The 23,443-nt window shown below is 34.2% G+C and overlaps 1 protein-coding gene across 13 annotated transcripts in view; it reads left to right on the plus strand.

Moving 5' to 3' along the window:
- The window catches only part of LOC136039799 (RNA binding protein fox-1 homolog 3-like), a 242,340-nt gene that overhangs the window by 123,381 nt on the left and 95,516 nt on the right, over positions 1 to 23,443 (plus strand). For 2 of the 13 annotated variants that reach the window (XM_065723684.1, XM_065723686.1), the window contains exon 1: positions 8,344 to 8,588. The exons of the other annotated variants lie outside the window; for them this stretch is intronic. In XM_065723684.1, coding sequence (XP_065579756.1) covers positions 8,514 to 8,588 — 75 coding nt within the window. In that variant the 5' untranslated portion in view covers positions 8,344 to 8,513. Of the gene's footprint in view, positions 1 to 8,343; positions 8,589 to 23,443 lie in introns of those variants that run through there. 13 annotated transcript variants of the gene reach the window in all.

The raw sequence follows: 23,443 nt of genomic DNA on the forward strand, positions 1-23,443 counted from the left end.
ATGCAGGATGTGCTTCGAATCTGTTATACGCTTGGAAGGAAGCTTCGAAAGACATTTCCTCTAGAGAACATATGATCATCGCTTTTGTTTTTCTTGCAAGAGATCCAATTTTATGGTTAACTTGTAAAGTCAATATTATAGATGCCTTTAAGCTTGCATAGAATAAGAATAACTTCAGAAATTGGCCATAACAATAAGTGGACACACGTGTGACCCTTGGCGGGGGCCTGGGATTTTACGTCAAGAGGATCGGGGATTAAATTAATTAAATATCCTTTATGGACCTTAGTTTTATAATCTCTGCGGGGGCCCTCCGGACTGCTATAAAGGTTGAAGCTCTCAGCCCCCCCTTATTTATTGGGATGGTTGCTGCTGTAAAACGGAAATTGTTGATTATATTAAGTTTGGGGTATAATTATGCTTTAGAAAGGTAAATTAAATTTCAAAGTTTTCCATTTTTTTACAATCAACATATTTTCACAATATTGTTGATTATATTAAGCATGGTATGTAATTATGCTAAAAAAATGTACAATTTAATCCCAAAGCGTTTAATTTTTTACAATAAACATATTTTCACAATATTGTTGATTATATTAAGGATGGGGTGCAGTTTTGCTAAAGAAAGGTGAAATTAAATACCAAAGTGTTCCATATTTTACAATAAACATATTTTCGCTACATTGTTAATTATATTAAGGGTGGGGTGTAATTATACTAAAGATAAGTAAAATTTAATGCCAAAGTCTTCCATTCTTTACAATAAACATAGTTTCACAATATTATTGATTATATTAAGGATGGGGTGTAATTATGCTTTAGAAAGTGAAATTTAATGTCAGAGTGTTCAATTTTTTTTCACAATAAACATATTTTCACAATAGGCTACTCAAATCAAGAGTCCTTGGATTTTCCTAGAAATGCTTACATCTCTCCCTCCTTGTTCAAGTTTCAGCATGCTCCATTCTTTAAACGACTTTCCACACTACACTCTAAACTCCCTGAGCTTCAAAACCGCAAGGTTTTCGAAGAAAAAGTGGAGAAGGGCTCAGAATATCAAGAACACTAAGCACAATTTTCTAGATTGTTTTGCACTTCCATGCGTTTTTATGAGCCATGCACTTTTCTAGGTGGTTGGAAGACTTGATGCCCTGTCCCTCCCCAAATTTTCTTTATTTTCATTATTTCTCTTAACTTAGCTTAATTCTCTTATTATTATTTTTTTTGCTGTTTTGATGAATACTGATTCCCCCAAACTGTTTGTATCATATGAACTCTTGTCTGCGTTCTTGTCTTTAGCGTTCCTCTAGGAGCCGGAAAGAGGATCTCAAGCTCATATTGAAGGTGAAAGTAATTTCGGTATTCATGTGAAGGTGGGATACTCATCATTCATAAACCAACATTTGACAGAAATAAATTTGCCAAGTTAACAGTTAACAGTATGAATTGGGGTATAATAATTCCTTGGAATATGCCAGTTTGTTTTAGCTTAGTTGTAGCCTATTTACAAATTTAGCGAGGAAAAAGAAAATTTTAATCTTGAGAACAGTGCCGTCTTGTTTGCATACGCAACAGACACTACCATTACTGTCTCAAAACTTTTGTTTCTACTACTAACAACTCAGTATAGCACCAAGCCCGGTAACGTCAATGCGCTACAAACGTTCCTCCACCCTGATTTATTCAGACCTTCACTCTTTACTCTCTCTCGTGATGTCTAAGTTTCATCGAAATATTTTCTTGTGGCCTTTTCTTATCCGATTCGGGGACAAACTGCGTTTCGTTTAGCTTCATATGGATTGCCGAAAAGTACAGTTGTTGGCCATCTAGCATCCTTCGTCTGTAAAACGTGGCCTAGCCATCTTGGCCTTCTTTTCGTTCAAACACCCGAAATCCTCTGGATACAGCCTTGTGCTTACCTCTTAAGCTATGATTTGACTTTCACTTTTTGCAACTGACCTGATTCACATTGACCTGATTTATGCCGGGTTGATGAAGGCCTACCAAAAATTTTTTTTTAGCCGCCATCGATTGGTTAAACTTCTCAACACTGAATTTAAATAATAATTTATGATAGCTAGAAATTGTTCACGATAGCACAATATATTTTTAATAGCCCAAATACTAAATGATATTCCATCACTATTATACACAACACTTCTGATAACCCAAAATCTAACATATGATAGACCAATGCTTATCATATACTTATGATTGCTAATCAAATCAGCCTAACTAGATGAACCTTATTCAGACCAAGCACTATAACCCTCTTTAAACTATCAATATTTTTCAGTTTTGGGGATTTCTGATTTGTCTAACCTTGGTCTTATGTATCTTGGCCTTCTTGACTTCTTGACATGTTGGCCTTATAAAGTGGGATACAACCGCATATTTCGTACAGCTTAATATTTGACTTATGGTAAGATAAGTAACTAAGACTATCGTCTGGTAATTTCTCTCGTTATCATCTACCATATCTTCGTCAACCTCTCAATGACACCCAAGTTTAAGAACCATTGTTAATCACTGTAATAAACGCAGCTTCTAATTATATAATCTTAGTTTGAAGACTTATCTTCCTATTCTTCCAAAAAAATTCAGTAAGGATTGAAGGTATTGTGCCCAGAGCGAAATTCACATTGTTATGTTTTTACTGTTAAAATAATATTTGTCATGTCAATCAGTTTTAAGGGATAATATTCTAGAAACAACAAATTACCCATACTAAAGCTAGCTAGAATAAGGAAAAATTATTGGATATCTCAGTATTTGTTGATATTTGGCATTATATAGTCTGCCCGGGGTGCTTCAAGGTAAGAGCCTGGTTTGTCCTGGATAAGTCATAAAAGGGCATAATTAAAAATATGGTTATTCGCTGGATCAGTGTTTTTTCAAGGGTTGAAACGTAAAAGATTTTGTATCGGTAAAATTATAGTTCGTTGCCGAATAATACTGTGACATTTTGTTATATAGTAAGAAGTATGTTGGGTAGTCTTTAATTATAGTTAGTTTACATTATAAAATTATATTTATTAAGTAATTGTATATTATTACGGTTTATAATTATATATTATTAAATCAAATCATAGTTCGTCGCCGAATAACACGGTGATATTCTGTTATACAGTACGAAGTATAGTGCATAGTTTTAAATTGTAGTTAGTTCAAACTATAAAATTATGTTTCTTAAATAATTATTTATTATCATGGTTTATTATTATTTATTATTAACCAATCATTTATTAAATAAAATTATAGTTCGTCACCGAATAACACGGTTACATTCTGTTATATAATACGAAGTATGTTGGGCAGTCTTTTAGCTAGGGAATTGATATATTTTCCCATGCATAGTTGATATGCCCTACCCCTTATAAGACTTCGGCACCTTCAGCTTTCAGGTTATTTTAGGTCATTTAGGTTCAAGTCGACCGAATATTCTTTTCCTAGACCTATTTCGAAGTGTCTCTTGGGACGAAGTCCTTGGCCAATAATTAACTAGCAACTTGGAAATAATTACAGCATGTAATTTTTTTTCAACTTCGGCCTTTTTATATAATGAACTCTATTGACATGGATTTGAAATATGTTTGAAGCTGGATATTCTTTTTTTTTCAATCGTCCGCCCTGGACTGTCCTTTTTGTGCCAAGCTAAAATGGTATCGGTCGATGAGCTATGTATGGTTAAATTATGTCCAGTTGATGTCGGTTGTATCCCAATTAACCGAGACAAAATCACTACCTGGAATTCAATATGGCTGAGGTTCCTATAAAACGAGTAAGGTAGAAATATGTAACGATTGCAACTTATCCATTTATGCCCTAATCTGTGAAGTAATCACGAATTTAGGTTTTGAACCCGAAATCTGTGAAGTAAATGTGTGTTTGCAAACGGAACCTGTGAACGAAGGCTCAAAATAAACATTTATTACTTTCTAACTCATTGTCGGTAAAAAACAAACTGTTGGGCACCCCTTTTGTTTTGAACTCGACGATAAGATGTGTCTGATTAGTTTGGTTTGTTGTTTAGTTTGATTTTAGTTTTTGTTGAAATGTTATATAATTCCCCTTTTTGGGGAATTTCGACAATTTATGTTGTGTTCCGAAATCTCCAAAATTAATTCCCGTGCATTTTCCTGATTCGGGCAAATAAGAGAGTTCGGCTATGGAACTTTTCATTCAACAAGATCATCCTGTATTTATGACTATTATTTTCAAACAGTTCGTGGTAACGAACTGTAGTAAGGAGCGACCCGGCTCAATAGTAACCAAAACTCTAAAAAATGGAATTTTGATACCAATAGCTACATAAAAAAATCGCATTTTAATGCTGATTTCAAATATATAACTTTCATCAAGATTAGTCTGACCTATCAAAAGCCTGAGAAAATTTGCCTCATTTTAGGAAATAGGGGAAAACACACCCTAAAAGTCATACAATCTTAACGAAAATCACACCATCAGATTCAGCGTATCAGAGAACCTTATTTTAGAAGTTTCAAGCTCCTATCTACAAAAATGTGGAATTTCGCATTTTTTACCAGAAGACAAATTACGGATGCGTGTTTATTTGTTTGTTTGTTTGTTGTTGTTTTTCAGGTGGGATCGTATCGACCCAGTCGTCCTAGAATGTCGCGGGAGGGCTCATTCTAACGGAAATTAAAAGTTCTAGTGCCCTTTTTAAGTGACCAAAAAAAATTGGAGGGCACCTAGGCCCCCTCCCACGCTCATTTTTCCCCAAAAGTCACCGGATCAAAATTCTGAGATAGCCATTTTATTCATCATAGTCAAAAAACCTAATAACTATGTCTTTGGGGACGACTTACTACCCCGCAGTCTCCCTGGGAGGGGTTGCAAGTTACAAACTTTGACCTGTGTTTACATGTAGTAATGGTTACTGGGAAGTGTACGGACGTTTTCAGGGTTTTTTTTTTTGGTTTGGGAGGGAAAGTTGAGGTGGGGGGGGGGTACGCGGGAGGATCTTTCCATGGAAAAACTTCTCATGGGATAATGCAAATTTTTGCATTATTTGCATTATTTAATAAACAAGGAAAAAATAAATATGAGAAGTTTTTTCTACTGAAAGTGAGGAGCAGCATTAAAACTTAAAATGAGGAGAAATTATTGCGCATATGAGGGGTTTACCTCCTCGTAATACCTCGCTCTTGACGTGAAAGTATTTTTACTAATTTCAACTATTTATTCTACGGCCTTTGTGATTCAAGGGTCATTCTTAAGGAGTTGGGACAGAATTTAAGCTTTAATGTAAAGAGCGAGGTATCGACGAGGGGTTAACTCCCTCACATACGCAATAAAAATATACGAACATAGAAGTTCGTTGCGTAAGTTAATTCGTAAATTACGTGTATTTTTTACTAATGAAAATGTTCGTAAAACAATTAAAAGTTCTAGTTGCCTTTTTATGTAATCAAAAAATTAGAGGGCAGCTAGGCTTCCTCCCTCTCTCCTTTTTTCTCAAAATCTTTCGATTAAAACTATGAGAAAGCCATTTAGCCAAAAAGAAAATTAATATGCAAATTTTGCATCAGGTATTACGCCCCCTCCCCCTCTAAAATAAGATAAGCGACATTACCGCCTTACAAACTCATCAAGACAGGGATTGCAATTGAAGCAAGTTAATTAAATGAATGAAGTTAACAATTAAATTTTGAATTAAGTTTCCCATCATTTCTTCCCAGGTAGAAAGAAAATTATGCAAGTAAGTGATAATTTTATAGCATAGTGTCAAGGTGCTAGAGCTTATTAGCACAACTTGTCTTTTTCACCTTTTTGAACTAATCTTTGCGATCTCTCTGGACGTTGTCCCATGGGAGAACGCCACATCTAAATTTTTCTGTCGGTCAATTTACCGTAGTTAGTTAGTTTCTCCTAAGCATAATTTAGAGTGCTACCTCTATTATTCTCATTGTCATTTCGTTCACAATTTTTACGGAACGGGCTAGTAGGGATAATTTCTTGATAACTAGGTGTGACTCCAGAGTGTACTCTGGGGGGAAGGGATGTTCACTGATTTGACCTCTATCCCCTCCCTAAAATATAATTTATATAGAAGAAAGACACTTTCTAGTTATTTAATGGTTAAATAAGACCAAAAAGTGCATTTATCCGAATCGAATTTTGGGAAGAGAGCTGCTGAATTCTGGAGATGTTTTAAACTGTTTTAAGGTCACCTTCACTTTCATTGGAACAAAGTTGTTAAAAGCTTTCTATTTTATCAATTTTTTACTTCCGACTTCTGTTAATCCTAGATAAAAGGGAGCTGCTGCCTCAGCCCTTCGATTGTTACGATTCAGTTTATCGTTTCTCAAAAATTTGTGTTTTCGTTTAAAAATTACCATTGCACTAATAAAAGAGGAGCTGTCTTCCTTTGGCATTCATACTGCTCACTTAATCAGAATATATCGCTCCAAAGAAATGGAGGCAAGGGGAATAATTGACCTTTACAGGCACCAGTCCCCACCTTAAAAATACAACGACCTTTCCTCTAATATATGCTGAAAAGTGCATATTTATCATATGTTGCCGAGTGTCCAACTAAGTTATGTATAACTTCTTAGCATTACTGTATGAATGATCCATGATAACCGTCTAGTTTGTTTGGGCTTAGTGTAGGTTTGGGGACGAAAGCGCCACCATATGGTAGTATGAGCTCTTATACTTGGGTGGCAACATATATAGCTTTTCGATTATTTGAAAACGAGCACCAGTCTCATAATTCTTGGTCAACGGCATTTTGGGCAAAAATTGTTGTTTTACGGCGTAAAATGGCAAAAATCAACACTTTGATGTTGCACAGTTTCTTTTGTAATTTATAAAGGCAACAATGCTGCCCATTCACATTTGGATGAGGTGTCGTCCTGTATACTACGTCCACGAGTTCGGTACGATCATGCCAGGCGAAAAGAAATCAAACAGTTCGTGGTAACGAACCCGGCTAAATAGTAAACGAAACTCTAAAAAACGGAATTTTGATGCTAAAATATACATCAAAAGAATCGGATTTTTATGCTGATTTTAAATATATAAGTTTCATCAAATTTAGTCTTTGTCATCAAAAGTTACGAGCCTGAAAAAATTTGCCTTATTTTAGAAAATAATGCATGTCTGATTTTGGCTCTCCGTACATAAATTATTAAAATGAAATTTGCATATTAATTCTTTTTTTTTGGCTAAATGGCTTTCTCTTAGTTTAGATCAGACGATTTTGAGAAATAAGGGGTGGGGAAGGAGGCCTAGTTGCCCGCCAATTTTTCGGTTACTTAAAAAGGCAACTAGATCTTTTAATTTTTTAACGAACGTTTTTATTAGTAAAAAATATACGTATCAAGAATTAACTTACGTAACAAACTTTTATATTCTTATATTTTTGATTATATATATGAGGGGGTTGGTCCCCTCGTTAATACCTCGCTCTTCACACTAAATCTTGTTTTCTCTCAATTCTTTAAGAATGACCCCTGAATCAGAAAGGCCGTAGAATAAATGGTTGAAATTACTTAAAAAATTTTTAGCATAAAAAGCGAAGTATTTATCTCCTCCTAAATACCTCGCTCTTTATGCTAAAGTATTTTTAGAACCCCTCATATGCGTAATAATCTCTGTTCGTTTTAAGTTTTAATGCTTCTCCTTACTTTCAATTGAAAATAACTTTTTTATGTTTATATTTTCATTGTTTTTTTCAATAGTAATGCTAGAAAATCCTGCCCCCTTTTCATTGAATTTTTCTTCCCCCATGAAATATTCCTCCAAGGAAAGATCCTCCCATATAGCCCCCTCCCTGAACCCCACACCCAAACCAAAAAAAAAACCTGATAACGTCGGTACACTTCCCAGTAACCATCACTGTATGTAAACATTGGTCAAAGTTTGTAACTTGCAGCCCCTCCCACAGGGACTGTGGGGGGTAAGTCATCCCCAAAGACATAGTTATTATGGTTTTCGACTATGCGGAAGAAAATGGCTATCTCAAAATTTTGATCCCCTTCCCTTCCCTTTCGAAGTGGGAGAAACGACACAAAAATCCATGATCTTTTTGTCTGTTTAGTGATAAAAAGAAAAATGACACTCCAATAGAATTTCTAGAAGGGTTGATCCTGCAATAAAAATTAACTAAACAAACGCATAGACCTACTGATAGCCTTAAAATTAGCGTGAAAGCAAGTTTATGTCTGACTGTTGAAATTTGAGTTTTAACCAAAGTAATTAGACTTCCGCAATTAGCCTCAAGTCATATGTGAATGAGCTGTGTGACTTAGTTAACCACCATAAAGCTACTGTTTTATATGTCTATATAGTGACCACAGAAACATCTGGTGTTATTCTATAGTAACCAGAGGCGCTGGGATCATCTCAGCCTGTTTCCAAAATTCGGAAACCCATTCCAGCAAGTCTCTTCTAGTGTCTATCCAGCTGGAGAACTCTCTGGAACTGTGATATTTGTTATTTCGTATTGTTATTGTTGTTTTAAGTGTTTGTTATATCCATCTAAAATGGAAGGCATAGACTTGAGTATGTGGAACGCTGGGGCGTTTCTGTTTCCCCAGAATGCGGCTTTATATTATCCGGTATGTTTATTTTTATTTTGTTAGTAAATTGGATCATCTCGCCTACGAATGTCAAACTTTATAACTATGAAGCCTGGTATTTATTTTCGAAAAGGTAGTCAAGGTGAAATTTAAAGGGGGAGAATTAATTTTATGCGTATCGTGTATTTTTCATTGTTATTTGAAGTTCAGTGAGGTATGGTCTCCCCGAACAGTTCTAGGTGGTCAGACTGTTACAAGGCATCAACGATTTACTAATTGTTAATTGTACTAGAAAAAGTAAAGCAACGAATGAAACACTGTGGGTGCACTTACATCTAAACTTTAAAGGATTGTCAGAGGGAGTGTCGAGGTGTAGGCAGGGGGATTCGAAAAGGGAAAATATGCATATGTAGGGCTAAATTTTTGGTGGAAAGGGCACTAAAGACTCTCCTAACACTGGTCTTATCAGTATCCTTCGAAAGAGTTTTATGGGAGGGAGGGTCTTACCTTCTATATGTAGGTGTGATTGACATCCGGTGGGTCAGTCTTTTTTTAACTTCTGTTATTCAACTCTTATCTACTACCCAAAGTAATTTTGTTGCTCAAAACCATGAAATTCCCAACACGAGTTTTAAGCAATGAGCGACATTGAGTTTTTGTTTGTTTATTTAATTGGTTAACGATGACACTTATAGAAATATGACAAATATATCTTCAAACGTGTTGCTGAAATACGATGATAGCTGTACTTTGTTTCTGGAATTTCAGATTTGTTGGGAAATCCTATTGTTTCTTACAATATTTATGGAAATAGGATCCATTAGACAGTTAGTTAAAATTGATCAAAAACAGAAATAGATTTGGGTGAATATTTGAAAAGAACATTGAATATGGTGTTTTTAGCTTATCGAATATCATGGTAAATTTGAAAATAATCGATTCGATTAAGTCTTTTAGGGCAAACAATCAAGGGTAGAGTTTGAGGGAAGAGACCAACTATACCCTGCTATGTCCCAAGGGCTATTTTTTTTTTTTTTTTTTTTTTTTTTTTGCGTGGTTGACTTTTTTGCGTAAAAGATCTTACAATTGCAGACGGAAATTTTGTCATCTCTAGTCCTCTTGAAACGTGGTATAGTGTAATATACGTAAAATTTCGGACATAGTTATTCTTTTAGCACGAAGTTTGGTGATTTTACAATTTTTTTTGGAGAATAAGCTGTCAAAGGTTATAAACCGCTATTATTTTGAGCTATTTATCAAACAGTTCGTGGTAACGAACTGTAGTAAGGAGCGACCCGGCTCAATAGTAACCAAAACTCTAAAAAATGGAATTTTGATACCAATAGTTACATCAAAAGAATCGCATTTTAATGCTGATTTTAAATATATAAGTTTCATCAGGTTTAGCTTTACCCATCAAAAATTACGAACCTGAGAAAATTTGCCTTATTTTAGAAAATAGGGAGAAACGCCCCTTAAAAGTGATAGAATCTTAACGAAAATTACACCATCAGATTCAGGGTATCAGAAAACCCTACTGTAGAAGTTTCAAGCTCCTATCTACAAAAATGTGGAATTTTGTATTTTTTGCCAGAAGGCAGATCACGGATGCGTGTTTATTTGTTTTTTTGTTTTTTTTTCTTTTTCCCAGGCGTATCGACCCAGTTATCCTAGAATGTTGCAAGAGGGCTCATTCTAACGGAAATGAAAAGTTCTAGTGCCCTTTTAAGTGACCAAAAAAATTGGAGGGCACCTAGGCCCCCTCCCACGCTAAAAATTTTACCAAAGTCAACGGATCAAAATTCTGAGATAGCCATTTTATTCAGCGTAGTCGAAAAACCTTATAACTATGTCTTTAGGGACGACTTACTCCCCCACAGTCCCCATGGGAGGGGCAACAAGTTACAAACTTTGACCAATGCTTACATATAGTAATGGTTATTGGGAAGTGTACAGGCGTTTTCAGGATGATTTTTTTGGTTGGGGGAGGGGTTGAGAAGAGGGGGATATGCTGGGGGAACTTTCCATCGATAATTTGTCATGGGGGATGAAAATCTCCATGAAGAGAGCGCAGGATTTACTAGCATTATTTAAAAACACAATGAAAAAATAAATATGAAAAGTACTTTCAGCTGGAAGTAAGGAACAGCATTAAAACTTAAAACAAACAGAAATTATTACCCATTTGAGTGGCTCACCTCCTCCTAATACCTCGCTCTTTACGTTAAAGTATTTTTTGTAATTTCAACTATTTATTCTACGGCTTTTGTGATTCTGGGGTCATTCTTAATGAATTGGGACAAAATTTAAGCTTTAGTGTAAAGAGCGAGGATCTGACAAGGGGGCGAACCCCCTCATATATGTAATAAAAATATGAGAATGCAAAAGTTCTTTACGTAAGCTAATTTATAAGTTACGTAAATCTCTTACTAATAAAAATATTCGTGAAAAATTAAAAGTTCTAGTTGCCTTTTTAATTAACCAAAACATCGGAGGGCAACTAGGCTTCCTCCCTCGCTCTTTTTTTCTCAAAATCATTTTTTTCTCAAAATCATATTACTTCGTATATGAAAGAGGCTGCTTCCTCATCAACGCCCCGCTCTTTACGCTAAAGTTTTTTACTGTTTTAAAAAGAAGAATTGATAGACAGAGTCAAACTTTAGCGTAAAGAGCGGGGCGTTGATGAGGAAGCAGCCTCTTTCATATACGAAGTAATTTCTGTTCGTTTTAAGTTTTAATGTCGCTCCTTACTTTCAGTTAAAAAAACTTGTTTTTTTTTATTTAATTTAGTTACAGGAACAATTGAATAAAAGAAAGAAAGAAAGATCCCCTTCCTAGACCCGCCGGGAAGCTGCTATTTCTTGGGGGGGGGGGCGGGGGCTAGCCTAAACTATGGTGAAACCTGTCGCTGAGGGTTTTTAAGCCCTATTTTTAGCCTCCTCCTCTATGTCATCTTCACTATGCGTCACAGAGCAAAGAACGATATCGTAGTTTATCTTGCTTGATTTAACAGTTTGTTGAGGTTGAGTTAACTATTTTGTCTAGGTACGTTGCAGGGGCTTTTTTGGGTATGTGTGTATGTGTGTGTAAAGAAACACATTTTATATGAAAATTTGGATGATAAGTGATCATAAATTTGGGAAATTAGATTTTGTAAGGGGGGTGAACCCCTCCCCTTTCCCCGCACACACCCCTGATCGTTTCGATTTTTGCATCTTCTGCATTTACCCCTTCAAAGTTAGTCCACTGTTTTAATCAAAAATCTATGCGCAACTTGGGTTCTAACAATTCTTGAGAATTTTTAAATTTTCTAAAGAAGGCTCTGGAAACGACAATTTTGTTTGCCAAACTCCTCATACTGGAACTGCCCAAATATCTCCATCCCTTTGGGTTTCTTAATCTTACCTTTCTCTAGAAAAGGAGGTTAGACTTTCTAGTTTTCTGTATTTTTCTACTTTCACTTCCATCATAATTCAATCGACTTTGTCTCATATTCACTGAATTGCATCTGTGTTTCAATGACATGTTATCAATTAATATCGCCTGTTTTTGATGTTGGCTCCCAATTATCTTGAAATGTTACTAAGGAAAGTTATCCAAGGGCAATTATATTCCTTTGACTAACCAAGGTCTCTGGAAAATGTTTATTCATTTTCAAAGGATAAAGAGTAATAGTCATCGGTTCAGATTCAGACATGAAAGAATCCTTTGCAGACTACATGTTTATTTATTTATTTATTACAACAATCACAGGATATTGAAAGGGTTCAGTTGAAAGTTCTATATTCAAAGAAATCAGATATATAGCTGCGTTTATTTTACTAAGTTTTCAGCAAGAATAGCCTTGATTCTACAGGAGAGGGTGACTAAAAAAGATACTTGTATGATACAGCGCCGACCACTCAAGTTTTTCATTCATTGACGCACTATAAACCGGTTTCCTTCGTTTGTTTCTTTCAGCTTAACGTGATACAAGACAAAAGCAAGTGACAAAATAGATGGGAAATTTATAATTTGGGCTATATATTTGTACATTAGGGTCCGGGGGTGGGGGTAAAGTATTTGGGCAATTTGAAATCAGAAAGCAATTCTTACTTCATAATATGCAGAATGATTGTGCCTAATACATTAGACATGCAGAACCGCTTTACTTTAACCTCCCCCCTAATGTTCAAATATATAAGCCAAATTTGTTTATAAAGCTTATATTTTTATCATACTTAAGTATGCTTCATTAGGATTAACCTAGCTTGACTTTGCGAGTGGTCGGCGCTATATTATATACATCGTATAAGACAATTTCAAGAAAGAAAAATTGTACCATACAAACAATACTTAGAAACAATAGGGAAACTTTCCTCAAGACAGTGGAATTCAAATCAGTGAATATTTCGGCCCTTTTTGGAAGGGCCGTCTTCAGCACAACACCAATATATATATATATATATATATATATATATATATATATATATATATATATATATATATATATATATATATATATATATATATATATATATATATATATATATACATATATATGAATGTATGTATTTTACCAAAGTCTATAATGGTTGGTTCAATCATCTACGTTTCCTGTCTTTCTATTAAAAGCCTAAAGAAAGATCTCCTTTATAATTGCTAACATATGGTGGGGTCACATCTGGAAAGACGGCTCTGTCTTCTGCTCTCTCAGATGTTAAGAATCCAAAAGAAAATATACAAAGTGCTCAGGTTTGTTAGTCTGAAATCTCTCCAAGGATGTTGGCACTTCTCCAAGATGTAGTGCACAAAATATAAGAAATAGTTTTTATTTAATTTGTTTGTTTTGTTTAATTAAATGTGATCGTTGTCTTCACATTTCGTATGAAGAAAAATATCGACTTTCTATGCTGAAAAAAACATTTTTGGTGGTACTTTTTCTTTTGGTTGTAAATGTTTAATAATATACAAACAAAACTAAGGATTCTATAGATTTTGAATGGACGAAAGTAATGGAAAAATGGATAATTTCTAATAAGTCCGACCCTTCCTCTTGAATGGGTCTGTATCTTTACTTTAACACGGAGTTACATATATTTTTATAAAACGCTTCTAAAACAACACTAAATGTAGACAAAACGAGAGAAATTTACAACGATTAAATGAATAAATCAACACTGGTATTTCAGCAAAGAACTGCCTCCCCCCACATGCCTTGACTGACACTTGGCTGGGTAGAGAATTTAGAGTGGCGAAACCCTATATAGGCCAGTGTATTCTCCTGATGAGCCCTTGTGTTGGGTTGTTGCCTCTGAATTATTTGTCTTTATTATTTTTTTTATTGTTTGGTAAATGACGACTTATACTTATTGACGACATGACTGCCTGTCCATGGATTATTCTTTATGGTTGATTGTGTATGGCTATGCTGTTTGACCTATGTGATTGTATGGATGAGTAGGGTTAAGGCCTCATTCAAGTGCTGGTCTATATTAATCACTAATTTAGGAAAACTGTCTTCCTTTTCTCCTTCTGTCTCTCTCTTTTTTTTTTTTTTTTTTTTTTCGTGTGTTTGTGTTGTTGCATTGGTGATTTCTCTTTTCATGATATATATATATGTATATATATATATATATATATATATATATATATATATATATATATATATATATATATATATATATATATATATATATATATATATATATATATATCTCTTTTTTTTTTTTTTTTTTTTTTTTTTTTTTTTTTTTTTTTTTTTTTTTTTTTTTTTTTTTTTTTTTTTGTTTGTGCTGTAGCATTGGTGATTTCTCTTTTCATGATATTATTCCAGGTTGGATCCAGTGCTGGTGGAGAAATTTTTTTTAGTTTTCTCCCCGACAGACCTTTACCCTGGTCCAGGTTTTTAACCTGATATTGTTAATTATTGGTGAGATGGCACTTATGCAAATTTCATGTTCTTTCATCTTTTTGTTTATGTATTTATTGACCTATTGACCTTGGCATGTTTTTTGGACTATGATTGTTGGATTTTGATTTGGATGTTGGTTTGTTTTGGATTTATTTTCAATAACTTTTTATGCAACAAAACACAAATATTAGCCTCGGAACTCGGAACGATTTTTTGAAAGTTAGTAAGTGTAAAAGTCGTTGTTTTCTTTGCCAAGATCATTTTGTCCCACGGACTTCTGTTAAAAGTACATTGTATAATAAAAATTTTGCATGCAAGTTACGTGGTAATGTTAATTGTAGAACAACCAATGTAATTTACCTATTAGAATGTAATAAATGCTGCCTACAATATGTGGGGGAAACAACTAATAATATATATAAAAGATTTTCTGGACACAAGACAACAGTTAATAATGAAAAAACTAATAACTATCTAGTTCAACATTGTAGTAATGGTAAATGTTCCATATCAGATATAACTGTCACAATTTTAGAAAATTTAGAATTAGAAAATTTAAATAAAGAAGAGAAGAATAATAGACTACGTAAACAGGAGGATTTCTGGATCCATACTCTTGGTACAGCTTATCCTTTTGGGCTAAATGATCGTGTAGCAAAATATGGTGACATGTCTCATGTTGTTGTTAAATGTATTGATGGTTTTATGGACCATCCTTCTTTTACTTGTCCTACTAAACGTAAAAAACGATCGAGAGGACATAGGAAAAATAATAGAAAAAATGAATTAGATGTACATATGCTTTCTATAGATCTATGCCAGCTACTTGAATCTAGGGGTATGATTTCTGTAATAAAGTGTCTAAATAATTTATCCAAGAGGAATTTAATCAAACTTTTCTGGATTGTTAAGAATAATACAGCTCTTGATTATAATTTTAAAGTAATATGTGATACAATTTGCATTCCAACTAAAACGAAATTTATTTCAAAAAAGAAAAAGTTCGATAAGATTAGTAATAAGGATAACAGATTATATTTACCTATTAATTTTACTTGTAAGCAGATTGAAGATATTAATTTACCAGAAATTTTAAATCAGCGGCATGTGAAACAGGCCCTTCCTAGTAATTTAAATTATAATGATAGTCCAGTTTTAACTTATAAATTTTCAAAAACTATTGGGCAAATTATTTTTAATTATAATTTAATACTAAAAAAACTAGATAGCGATATAAATTGGGAACCGGTTTGTAATTGTAAGCAACTTGGCCCATTTGTAAATCCTACTTACAAACATGTTATAACAGGGGACTTGTCAATAATAAAGCAAGATGATCTTCAAATTATAATGAATAAAGGGGCTAATTTCCGTCTTTCTCATCATCTGAAACCATCGAGTGTTCTTGATGGCTTGGAAAATGATTTTGATTTATTTATTGATAAGTGGTGTAAGAAAGAGAATAAAAATAAAGAGAGTTTTCAAAGTTGGAAGAATTTAATTATTAGTAGAGTAAGAAATAAAATATATTCTAACTTAAAAAATAGTAACACTAAATCATTATTTTATAATGCGAAGATTAAACAAGCAATTGCTAATCTAAAGAATGAATTTGTAATTGTGCCAGTGGATAAAGCTAATAATAATTTTGCCATAATTTGTCAGAAGCTGTATTGTGATATCTTAAAAAGGGAGTTATGCACAACTAATGTTTATGAAAAGGTAAATATAGAGGATGAGAATTTAATTGAAAAGACTGAAGAAATACTTTTTAAAAATTTTAATATTAAAATAAATGACAATGATAAAAAGTTCCCTTTCCTATATTGGACTGTAAAATTTCATAAGAATCCCCCTAAACCACGGTTTATTGCTGGAGCAGCCAAATGTCCAACCCGCATTGCTGCTACTGACCTCTCTTTAATTTTAAAGGAAATTGTAAATAAACTTAAAACCTATTGTTCTGGTATTTAAAAATTTTCGAATTTTAATCCATATTGGAGTGTTAATAATTCACTGCAGGTGATAGATTCTTTAACAATGGTTTCAGCTAAAAGAATTGAGTCTTTCGATTTTGCGACAATGTATACTAATTTATCACTTAATTTAGTGTTTGATAATTTAAAAACTGTTATAAAGAAATCTTTCCTCTTATCTAGTAAAAGGTTCTTAAAAATAGACAGTTATAATAAAAAAGCCATATGGACAAACTGCTTTAATACTACAGTTAACTTGAGATGTTACAGCTTGGATATGATTTTTGAGTTATTGGAATTTGTTTTATACAATACTTATATAAGATTTGGGGGTGATTTGTACAAGCAAATTATGGGAATTCCCATGGGGGGGAATGCCAGCCCATTTATAGCTGACTTGTTTTTAAGTCAACTAGAATATAAATATATGATGGATAAGAATAATCCAATTAATTTAAAACATGCTTTGTCAAATAATAAAAGATATTTAGATGATATTTTGGTCTTAAATTGTAAGGATTTCATTGATATTTCTAAAAATATATATCCATCAGAGCTTATTCTTGAGCCTAGTCATGGCGCTGGTCATGAAGATCATTTCTTAGATTTAAATATTAATATTTGTGATAATAATAAATTAAGTTTTAAAATGTATAATAAAACGAATGATTTTGATTTTGAAGTGATTAGTTTCCCATTCCCTGAAAGTAATATACACTCAAATATCACATATTCAGCGTTTTTCTCACAGTTACTTCGTTATGCAAGGATTTGTAGTAATTATATTGATTTTAAAAATAGATGTAAAATCTTAAGCCAAAAATTGATATCAAGAGGTTTTTCTGCAAATAAATTAACTGGGCAATTTAAAAAATTTAGTTTTCATTATAACGAACTTTTAAATAAATATCAAAAGAATTATCTAGAAATACTTAAAGAAATTTTTAACTAATTTCGGAGGTTCGAGAAATGTTGTCACAGCGCCATTTATTTTGAATTGTTTCTAATTGAGCGGATTTTTTTAAAAAATTAGCCACATGGTAAAGATGAATTCTATAATTGTTTAGTTCATTCAGATTTTTTGCAATGTGTTAATATTTGTGATTTGGTAAAATTTATAATATTTAGTTTACCTATTGTTGCTAAAGGGAGGGATATATTAACAAGATAAGCTTGTTTTGGTTTTACTTGGTTGTTTTACATTTGCTGTTTTTTTTTTCATAGGCATGTATTTTGGGGGTGATACCTGACGCGGGGATGCCATGGATATTCTGTGGTAGCCACAACACTGTGCTGGGTAGAGAATTTAGAGTGGCGAAACCCTATATAGGCCAGTGTATTCTCCTGATGAGCCCTTATGTTGGGTGTTGCCTCTGAATTATTTGTCTATATTATTTTTTCTATTGTTCGGTAAATGACGACTTATACTTATTGACGACATGACTGCCTGTCCATGGATTATTCTTTATGGTTGATTGTGTGTGGCTATGCTGTTTGACCTATGTGATTGTATGGATGAGTAGGGTTAAGGCCTCATTCAAGTGCTGGTCTATATTAATCACTAATTTAGGAAAACAGTCTTCCTTTTCTCCTTCTGTCTCCTTTTTTTTTTTTTTTTTTTTTTTTTTTTTTTTTTTTTTTTTTTTTTTTTTTTTTTTTTGTGTTTGTGCTGTAGCATTGGTGATTTCTCTTTTCATGATATATAAAACACATGGTTCATTTTGTACCAGTGAAAAAACCTAAGAAACGAGGGCCGCCTCGGATGGACTTGCTACGCTAATAAGTGGGCATATCAACTCCGATTTGTTCGCTAGTTCCGACCATTTTTTAGCAGTTAGAGTTGGCGAGATTGTTATAATAAATGTATACAGAGACGATTGCTCCGAAATGAAGTTTGCTCTAGCCTGCAAAGAACTGGGGAAATGTATAACTAAAATTAGTGCTTCTCATCTCCGTTGGATTTTATTGGGGGACTTTAATTGTGATATATCCAAAAGTGAAAGCTCGCGTTCAGCTCTTCTGCTTAGTCTGATTCCAAATGAAAGTGCTCTTGTACCGAAAGCGGATGACTTTACGTATATTCACCCTACCGGATCAGTTCCTAACCTTGATCATGTCCTTGTATCTAGTAGTATTTTTAGTCGCTCATTAACAGTAGATGTGCTACGTGATTTTTTTTTGTTTCTGACCATTTACCGCTATCGTTCCGAATCAGTGCACCATTTTATCGAATGCGCGCAAATCGACCTTTAAAATGGAGAACAATCATTGAATGGAGTAAAACCGGTTTGACTCAGTATCAGTACTGGCTTGATAATCTACTTTTGAAGATAAAAATACCTTTTGACTTGCTCCAAACATCAGTACCTATTCCCACGTCTGAAATTCGTCTAAAACTAAATATGTACTCGTCACTTATTTCGCATGCGCTACTACAAGCGGAATTGCACTCTGTCCCTCGATCCAGAGTCCGTGCTGGGTCACAAGTTAAGGGCTGGTCCGGGAACCCATCCCTTGTTGAAACCTGCCAGAAGGTCAAATTTTGGCTCGGCATATGGATAGAATGCGGGAGACCCAAGAACGGCATAGTGAACCAAATACGGATTTCCACAAAGCGCCATTTTTCCAAAGAACTGCAAAAACATAGAGCCGCTATTTTTCAGAAAAGATAATGAGTAATCCGACGCTTCTGTGGAAAAGTTTGACCCGCAACCAGAGTGAAAGAAACGCTCCGTCAGCTCATATCTCTGCTGAGGCCTGGCAACAACATTTTTTGAAAGAATTTTCAGAACCTGATTCCAAAGTAGAATATCCTCTTAAATGTGATCTCAATCGGATACTGTCAAAAAAGACTGTATCCACGTTTATTGTTTCATTGTCTGATATTATGAATTCTGCGCAAAAAATTAAGAAACCTTTTTCGAGGGGTACATATAATATTTGTGCTAAACACATTCTTCTTGGAAGTCCCCTACTACTTTGTCACCTTGATCTCATGTTTCAAATGGTGTTCACAACTGGAATAGTTCCAACCTCATTCTCTTCTGGTCGTCTTACTCCTGTTCCAAAAATAAATCCCTGAATGAGTGTTCTTCATATCGCCCTATTACAGTTGCTACTACTTTCTGCAAGATTTTGAAACACTCGTAATGCTAGAACTTACAGATAAATGCTACATGCCGCCATATCAGTTTGGCTTCCAAAAAGGCCTAGGGTGTGCCCACGCGCTTACTGCACTGTCGTCAATACTTATAGATGCTGATAAGTCTGGTGATTCGCTCGTCCTAGGGAGTCATGATGTAAGCCATGCTTTCGACTCTCTGATTCACATACAGATTCTCCTTGAGCTATATAAACGGGGAGTTGACACGTCTGTTATTCGTGCTTTGTACGATATGTATAACCATCTTGCTGTTGTAATCAAGCTACCTGATGGGACCATAACACGTTTCGTTATTCCAGTCCGTCGAGGCGTCAGACAGGGTGCCCTTACCTCTCCAGTTGCCTTTAATAACTGTATCCTGAACGCCCAATCCAGCGCAGTTCCTTCGTGTATTTTAAAAGGGATTGATGTGTCACTAATCGCTTATGCGGATGATATTTTTAACCCCAGTCGAACAGTACAGTCGTTCGAAAGAAATTTTGCTATTTTAAGTAAAGAATATGCTAAGATTAACCTTACATTCAATAGAGAAAAATCGCACGTGGTTCTGTTCAACTGGGTTGAAACTTGAGCAGGATTTACTATTAATCTCGACGGCGCGCCAGTTTCCCCAAAATCACAAATGAAATATTTAGGGCTTCCTATTGTTGACACTCTTAAAGCAACTAGAAGGCTCTTGATCCTTCATTTCCAACATCGAACAGCAACTGCATACGAAAGCTTGGTAGCAAACAAACTTCGACTCAACCGCAAACTGCTAGCGAAACTTTACAATGCTTCTGCACTCCCGAATTTCCTATACCTTGCACCTTTTTGGCGTACGTTTACGATAACCGAGACGAAGGAACTTCGGCGAATCTATTTCCGGTATGCCAAATACCTACTTGCCCTTCCACCATGGTCATTGAAAGATACGGCATCATAGACCCGAATGCTTCTATCAGAAAAAGCATAGAAGCTTATAATATTAGAATTGGTCGGCACCCATGGAGCGCTATTTTGATTCAATGAATGTTTCGCTTTTGTATGTTTTAATTGTTTTTAAGTAAGGTGAAGTGTTGCAAAGTTTTTTGTGAAGTTTTTTAGGTCATTTCCTTTTTCCTCTTTTCTTTTATTCACATTATACTCCGTTTTTCATGTATATTATAACGGGTTATAAATAAAATCAATTCAATTCAATAAATGTCCGAATTCTGGTTAATGTCGACATTCACCGGTGAATGTCCGAAATTCCTTTTTCTCTATATGGATTCAATTAGCTTTGCGAGTCAGCTTTTTCAGTCTTGTGCAAGCTATGATGGTAAAAGTAAAAGCTAGGTTGGATTATGTTAGTTTATGTTAAATTAGGTTAGATTAAATTTGGTTCTAAATATCAGAAATAGGTTAAAAGCCTAAGCTAATCTAACCTCACCAAGCCTAATCTGTTTTTACCTAACCTATCATCATCGAACCTTGCGTTAAATGGAAAAAGTTGACTGGCAACGCTGACTAAATCCAAGGAGAAAAAAAAGTATTTCGGACATTCACCTAAAGGGAGGGATATATTAACAAGATAAGCTTGTTTTGGTTTTACTTGGTTGTTTTACATTTGCTGTTTTTTTTTTTCATAGGCATGTATTTTGGGGGTGATACCTGACGCGGGGATGCCATGGATATTCTGTGGTAGCCACAACACTGTGCTGGGTAGAGAATTTAGAGTGGCGAAACCCTATATAGGCCAGTATATTCTCCTGATGAGCCCTTATGTTGGGTGTTGCCTCTGAATTATTTGTCTATATTATTTTTTCTATTGTTCGGTAAATGACGACTTATACTTATTGACGACATGACTGCCTGTCCATGGATTATTCTTTATGGTTGATTGTGTGTGGCTATGCTGTTTGACCTATGTGATTGTATGGATGAGTAGGGTTAGGCCTCATTCCAGTGCTGGTCTATATTAATCACTAATTTAGGAAAACAGTCTTCCTTTTCTCCTTCTGTCTCTTTTTTTTTTTTTTTTTTTTTTTTTTTTTTTTTTTTTTTTTTTTTTTTTTTTTTTTTTTTTTTTGTGTTTGTGCTGTAGCATTGGTGATTTCTCTTTTCATGATATATATATATATATATATATATATATATATATATATATATATATATATATACTTATACGAAGATTTTATGCTTGATCTTCTTTTGAATATAACTTTATATTCTCTACTATCTTGAACCTTTCGAAAAGAAGCTCTCTAGCTTTTTATCTAATGATTAGAGATAACGACGAAAAAAAGAAAAACTAGGAATATATAAAGTGAGTATTCAAACTAAGACGCACAGGTATTTTGGCAAAGACCTTCCAACAAGGTCTTATCCAGGATTTTGTTCTAGGGAGGTGGGGTCCAAAAAACTTTAATAACGCATCAAAATTTGTTTACATGCATGTTATGTTTTTACGGGTTGAACCAAATTTCCGAGGAAGGGGTTTTAAATACGGGACCCTCCTCCCTTGGATACGATCTTGCCTTCCAACCCTCGAAGTTGACATCTTCACTTTAATGAATGGATGCGTACGTGTATGCATGCAACGATAAGCTTTTGTTTTGTCTTTTTCTAATGATAGCTAATTTTTTCTAGCACGTGGGTTACGAATTATAAGCTAAATTTAGAATAGCCAAAATTGAATAAGAGCTTTTATCTTCCTGTCAAAAAGGTATGTCGTTGCTACCGTAGAAACGCACACAAAATAAAGGAATCCAACAGAAACTGATAGCATATTAATTCATACTAAGTGCATATTTTAAGACCTATATTAAGAGCATAAAAGCGTTACTTAGCAAAACTGAAAGTTTATAGGCAAATTCAGCTCATATTACACATCACTGAGTAGATCAAAATGACCAAATGCGTACAGGAAGCTGAAACTACTGATGCATTAGCATATTTTTGAACTTCATAAAAGGGGCTAATAGGATTGCCAACTGGACAAATTTAATGTCAAAAAGACTCATTCCCATGTGCCGGGACACAATGACATACTAGGGCAAAATAGTGAAACATTAAAAAAAATAAGGGACATGAAAGGGCAAAAAGGGAGACGTTTTGTAAATTTATGACATAAAACGAAGCATTTCCCAATTTTATGTGTATTTTGATAAAAAAAATTATCACTTTTCCACTAAAGTAGTGCTTTTTTTTTGTCAGAAATGTCGTAAGTAAAGGATTTTCTCCAGGGTAAGGGATTTACATGTTTATATGAGCTTCGTGCTATCACTCTTAGTCATTTTGTATGAAAGTCTTATATATTTTTGTTTCCTTTTCGTTATATTTGATGTTAATTGACCGCTTTAATAGTAGCTTACAAAGCTTCTTTTGGCGCTGGTAAAAAAAAAATCTCTAGTTTTGAGATTTCAAGATAGGCACATTTTAGCAAAAAATGACACATTTTTGGATGCTCAGGGGACACATTCATGGACCAAAAAGTTGGCAACCCTGAAAAAGTCTCAGTAGGGGATAAACTTAAAGTGGAGTTTAAAGGAGTTTGTTTTCCAGGGGTAGCTAGCTGTTTCTGTATTAATAAGAGGATAAAATCGCTAAAATATGATGACCTTTCCTCAGTAACGGTGAAAGGGTCAACTCAAAAGTTGAAAGGCTTATCCTTTCACCGTTATTGAGAAAGGGTCATTATATTTTAGTTTTGTGTTTTGTTTTAAGGTTTAGTTTTTTACATTTTTATCAGTTTATTCTGCACTGAGGACGGTCAAGCGGAGGTCTTGACCGAAATATTTGCATAATTTTCAATTTTTTCACTGGCCGTTTATTGTCCTCGTTCTTCTTTTCTTCGCGATTTTGTGTTTTGTCATGATTAGCCAGTGTGGTCTCAGAATTT

This window comes from Artemia franciscana, chromosome 20 (assembly GCF_032884065.1).
Source record: "Artemia franciscana chromosome 20, ASM3288406v1, whole genome shotgun sequence".
Lineage (NCBI taxonomy): Eukaryota > Metazoa > Arthropoda > Branchiopoda > Anostraca > Artemiidae > Artemia > Artemia franciscana.